This window comes from Amphimedon queenslandica, unplaced genomic scaffold, assembly GCF_000090795.2.
Source record: "Amphimedon queenslandica unplaced genomic scaffold, v1.1 AMPQUscaffold_13464, whole genome shotgun sequence".
Taxonomy (NCBI): Eukaryota; Metazoa; Porifera; class Demospongiae; order Haplosclerida; family Niphatidae; genus Amphimedon; species Amphimedon queenslandica.
In genome coordinates this window covers 42,815-48,662 of record NW_003546300.1, presented here as the reverse complement: position 1 = coordinate 48,662, position 5,848 = coordinate 42,815, and the positions used below count along the sequence as shown (strand labels likewise).

At 36.4% G+C, this 5,848-nt stretch overlaps 1 protein-coding gene and 1 long non-coding RNA gene across 3 annotated transcripts; both read right to left on the bottom strand.

The window, feature by feature from the left end:
* Nucleotides 1-1,192: 1,192 nt before the first annotated feature.
* LOC100635479 (tigger transposable element-derived protein 4-like) lies at nucleotides 1,193-2,959 on the bottom strand. Its single transcript, XM_003385429.1, has 2 exons — nucleotides 1,867-2,959; nucleotides 1,193-1,794 (listed from the first exon to the last, which is right to left on the bottom strand). Exons 1-2 carry the CDS (start codon nucleotides 2,957-2,959, stop codon nucleotides 1,193-1,195), a joined length of 1,695 nt encoding a protein of 564 aa, XP_003385477.1.
* A 1,177-nt stretch (nucleotides 2,960-4,136) lies between these two features.
* Nucleotides 4,137-5,378, bottom strand: LOC109581072 (uncharacterized). Of its 2 annotated transcripts, XR_002184488.1 has the most exons (5): nucleotides 5,106-5,377; nucleotides 4,860-5,050; nucleotides 4,525-4,600; nucleotides 4,317-4,395; nucleotides 4,137-4,255 (listed from the first exon to the last, which is right to left on the bottom strand). It is a non-coding gene; the product is annotated as an uncharacterized LOC109581072 (long non-coding RNA). The 2 variants fall into 2 exon arrangements; XR_002184487.1 differs by having other exon boundaries at nucleotides 4,525-5,050; nucleotides 5,106-5,378.
* Between the last annotated feature and the right edge of the window lie 470 nt (nucleotides 5,379-5,848).

The window sequence follows — 5,848 nt, the reverse complement described above, 5'->3', positions numbered from 1 at the left end:
TTTACTTTTTCCCATTTTAATCCTACTGCTTTTCCATTTTTAATGTTTTTTATTTACTTGTTTCCATTCTTTTTTCTTAAATTTAATAAATTACATTCTGTTTTGATTCTGTGGTTAGGTTAATCATATTCATGCTAATCACGTGCGCATAAATTAAAATGGCGTCAAACCACAAACCCACGCAGTGTCTGCAGCTTGATTTTGACTTCCATTTTGTTCTCTCCTTGCCGCTTCTTTTTAAATCCACCTTTGTGGTCCTTGACCCAAGCACAAAGGAATGATGTAAAAGCCAACTGGAGCGGTTTTCTGGTTTAAAAGATTAGAGGGGCCATAGAAGAAGATGAAAGAAAGAAGAAAAAGTCTGAAGAACTTTGCAGAAATTTGAATTTGGGCCTATTCTTCAAAAAAGCTCTCGCTACATTACAGTCCACTTTAAAGGTACCAGGAGAATCGCTCAGTGAAGGAGAGCTCATCTAAGCCATTTATAAGGCTGTACAACGTAAGATAAAAGAGTTATAAGTGTTTGAAAATCATAAAAACGGTCGCCATTTTGAAAAACCAACCTCAATCCTACATATAGGCTACCGCCTATATAATAACTACACAATACACATTACCATCATTTGTATACAATTAGATACTCCTAACACATCAAGCAATAGAACTGTATAACTGGAAGGACACTATACTACAATACTAAGGTGAATTATACAAATTAATAAGTACACAATACACATCACAATCTTTTGTATACCATTAAATACTTGTAACACATCAAGTGATACAACTGTATAACAGGAAAGGACACTATTCTACATTGTTAAGGTGAATTATACTAATAAAAAGTACGCAATACACATTACCATCTTTTATTTACAATTAGATATTACTGACACAAAAAGCAATACAACTGTATAACAGGAAAGGACACTATGCTACACTATTAAGGTAACTGATACTAATAATTAGTACACAATACACATTACGATCTTTGGTATAGAATTAGATACAGTGTAACCAGCTCAATCCGGTCACCCTTGGGCCAGTTTTAAATGGCCTGATTATGCAGGTGGCTGCATTACAGATCAGCCTCTGTAATACAGCCATTGACCATTCTGTAATGGAATGGCCTGTTTATACAGGTCAAGAAAGTTAATTAAATTTATTGAATTATGTATCATAACTAATTTATTCAACATTGCATGTGAAATATTGTTAAATAAATAAATAAACTTAAAATGATAGTTTTACTAAGTGATATGCTAGTACAAAGGTTATCATGTGTCTGTTCAGGACTAAAGTATTGTTTAAGATCAGTTTGGATTAACTTTATCTTTAGCTTAGCAGCTTCCCAAGCAGATCTAACCTGGAACATATTCTGTACATGAACGTCCTCCATACCATTTTCAGACAAAAATTGTACTAAATCATTGGAAACTTCTATCACAAGATCGAAATCTCTTATTGTGCTACGTGTACACTGTTGCTCCTCATGATTGTCATCTTCATTGGCATTAGCATCCTCATCATCATCACTTTCTTCAGTTGCCACTCTTTTTGCCAACGGAGCCTCACAAGCCAGTCTTCTTAATTCTTTTCGCCATTCTCCAGTCTCATCAAATGTAAGGCAGGTATCAAGATCATTGTCAAAGGATATATATTCTTCGGCTGTCATGTCATGGAATTGAGATACAAGGTCATTTAAAGTTGGCTCTTGTGCTGGCGATCCATCTAGTTCTTCCTCTTCCTCAAGTCCAGCAAATGGATCGACCTGTGGCTCTTCATTAACTTCCACTGCACCACAAAGCTTGAAACAATTTGGCAATGGTTGTACATTTTACTTGATCCCATGCCTGATTGACCCACGAATAGCTGTTAAAATGTCAATGCTTTTAGCAATTGCTGAAGCTGTGAGGTCTGTAGTGTCGATTTTACTTAGAGTATGCTGAAGGAGACGACGATAGTGAACTTTGAAATTTTTAATGATTCCAGCATCCAAAGGCTGTAGTTTAGAAGTGGTGTTTTTTGGCAGAAAAACAACCTTGATGTTAGAGAACTTGTTTTTCAATGCTGGATCATGAGAAGAAACATTGTCAAGTAGAAGGAGAATGTTTCGCTTCTGCTTTCCTAGCTTTTGATTAAGAGTTGATAGCACATTGTTCATGATGTCAGTATTCATCCATGCCTTCTGATTGGAATAGTAGGGAATACCTGCTGGCTGTTTAATATTGTTGAGCCCTTTAAAGCACCTTGGTTTTGCATGTTTACCTATAACAATAGGTGCCTCTTTCCCCCCAGCAGAATTAGCAAAAAAAGCAACTGTAATTCTGTCTTTAGACTTCTTTCCTCCACGACATTCCTTCTTTTCAGCTAAAGTCTTTTCAGGTAAAGCTCTGTAGAAGCAACCAGTCTCATCTTCATTCCAAATGTCTTCAGCTTTATAGCCAGCTAAAATTAACTTTAGTCTTTCATGCCAATTTTCAACTGTCTCTTCAGAAACATCTGCAGCCTCTCCACTCACAGTTAGTTGCTTTAATTTATGGTGCTTTTTAAAACTTTGTAGCCAACCATTGGATGCTTTAAATTGAGAACTACAACTGAGCTTTTCTGCTATTTTCATGGCCTCTTCTTGAAGCTTAGGTCCAGATATAGGAACGTTTCGTTGTCTTGCTAATGAATACCAAGTGAACACAGCATCATTAATTTCTTCAAACTGTGTTCCACGTTTACGCTTTCTATCTCCAGGAGCATTACTTTTGAACTGTTCAAAAATGGTATCTTTCTTCTTCAATACTTGTAGAACTTGAGTCCTTCCACACTTAAATATTTCGGCCAGCTTTCGAGAACTAGTGGCAGGGTTCTTCTTTTGATAATCAATGAGATCGACTCTCTCCTTCAATGTTAGTTCATTCCTGGTGCTAGACTTTTTGCTGCAGCTGAAGCCTGGTACAGAAGCCATTTTGGTGAACAAAAAACTCCACCCACCACGTGTATGTGTACAAATGCGCAAAGTATGGCAGCAAATGGCAGTCAAGTTGAAGAATTTCACTCATTCGTCCGAGGTCACCATGTGTATTTCACGATTTGGATTCCAGTTGTAGGTGAAGAATTAGTTCTGAGAAGACAACCTGATAATGAACATGACCCATACGCTGTAGCTGTGACAAAGGATGAAGAAGTAGCAGGACATGTTCCTCGTAATATTAGCTGAGTAGTATCCTTTTTTCTGTCTCACAGTGGAAACGTTGGCTTTTGTAACATCACAGGACCAAAAGTGAGTCATGGTGTTGGACTAGGACTCGAAGTTCCTTGGTATACAAATTTTATGGTAAAAAGGTGTACTTAAAGAAGCTAACTGAACTACTTGGAGATGTAAAATAATTATGTTTGCATTAAATTATAAATTAATTATTTTATTATTATTATATCAGTGTTGGAAATGATTAATTATGGGTGTGGTCTCTGGTTGGCCAGAGTAGCAAGGTTATATGCGACCAAAGGGGACTTTGGCGAGCGGCCAGTATACGCAATACACAGGGACACAATACACAGGGACGCATTAGACAAGTTAATAGCTAATCCTTTTAGACAGGCCTTGATCGGGACTTTGGCTTATGGCTGTAATAGAGAGGTGGCCTTACTACTCAGGTGACCGTTAGCACTGGTTCCACTGTACTCCTGACACGTCAAGTAATACATCTGTATAACAGTAAAGGACAGTATGCTGCACTACTAAGGTGAATAATAGTAATAATAAGTACATAATACACATTACAATCTTTTATCTACAATTAGATATTACAGACACAACAAGCAATAAACTGTATTATCTACAATTAGATATTACAGACACAACAAGCAATAAACTGTATGACAGGAAAGGACACTATGCTACACTAGTAACGTAAGTTATACTAATAATAAGTACACAATACACATTATGATCTTTCGTATACAATTAGATACTCCTAACACATCAAGCAATACAACTGTATAACAGGAAAGGACACTATGATACACTACTAAGGTAGTTTAGACAAACTCTTACCACAAGTGATGTATTGTTACAATGAATGAATATAAAATACCATATGTATTGTCAAATCTTTCATTATGTTAAGGGATCATTCAAAACATTCTTTACCCACAAATATCTTGACAATTCTTATCATGATAAATATAATCTTTTGAGAGTGAATTTAAGAATCAGTTTTAAATGTTTTATCTTTGTTTTTCTAGGTTGGTGGCACCTATCCTAACAAGTAGAAATTTGGAGGAAAACATACAGTCTGCTTTGTAAGCGCTTAATAGTCTACCTTTGTTCTAAGAGCGCTAACAAGGAATGCACACCATAGCTAGAATGGTCACTGGCTTCATCCTTAGTTGGCTTGATGGCTAGAAGAGAGAACGAGTCAAACTACAACATAAATCTCGAGTACTCAATACGCTATACATTTTTATTGAGCACCTACAAAATAAGAACCCTCCCGCCACTCTAACCATCACACTGACTGTAAAACTTACCTTTGTCTTTATCTTAAACAATGATAGGAGAGTTTTAAGTAGCAACACCTTCAAGCAGTTTTTTCTCTATTGCCAACTTGTATGGTCATGTCGTTAGTCATGTGATGTCATTTGTAACATGGAAAGTAAATGGAAACATTAAAAATTGATTTTACAGCAATTTCTCCACTTCTTGCTTAAAACAACAAAATACAAAGGCTTAAAACTTGAGATGGGTAAGCTGCATTGATGTGCAACAAGCACCAATTGATAGAGTATCATAAGAGCAATTTTTTGATATAATATATTTTCTAAATTTTTTGCGTTAAGGTTGATTTTCTCCACATTTTACTAACCTCTCTGTTTACATTCATCTGAACATTCCTAATGTTCATATATTGATGCTACTCGGTATTCATCTATTCTCAGCATAGCCTGCTCTTGATCACTAAAGTAGTGGCTTGCCCTTCCTGCTCTCTTTGCTCATCTTCCAATTCATAATTGAAAAAGATGTTGGAAACAGACTTGCGAGAAAGGTCATACAAACCTATTTGTAATACATGTAAATGACTCATGAAGTATATGCATGCATGCCTGCCTACCATCAATTAGTTATGGATTTACAGACAAAAACTCTCTGATACAATTGTGATTGTGGTTGCCAGTAAATCTCCTATGGTCCTTATTGTATGTAGCATCTTCACTACAAATTCAATTTCACTGGGTTATATCTCGAGACAGCGGGACACTCGTGAAGCCTTTCATACGTGCCAACAATTAATTGGCTAGTTACTATGCTACATTATCACGGTCAGAGATACTGCGGCCGTTGAGTTGTCCTTATTCAAATGTGACCCGATATGAGAAAACCAGGCTATCTGCGGTAAAATCAGTTTTTGGCACTCACAGATAGAGAAAAGTTTCCTTTCCAGCAATATCCCGTTTATGACAATGCGCAATAAAATTTGGAAGTTAGGGACGCTGTTTGGACGATTGCTCTGGAATACAAATACAGAGAAAAAGCCATTTTAAGTTATTTTCAATGTTTCCGTGTCATGCCCGTTCACAAAGTAAATGAAACCACGCCCACCACGTAAAACCACACCCAAATCAATTAATAAACGGGGAATGAAGAAAGAAGCACTTTTGACTCGCTTTTGACAGCATTTGAACTATCTTTTCTTGTATAATGGACATCTTAAGAGTTGTATAAAGCCCTGCCATTCATGGTGACTTCAAATACTAGTAAGTTTTTCATTACCAAGTTATAGAGTTATTATTACGTCTTCTAGTGCTAAAAGTCCTTTTTATGGACTGTTTTGAACACAGATCATCCACATACTTC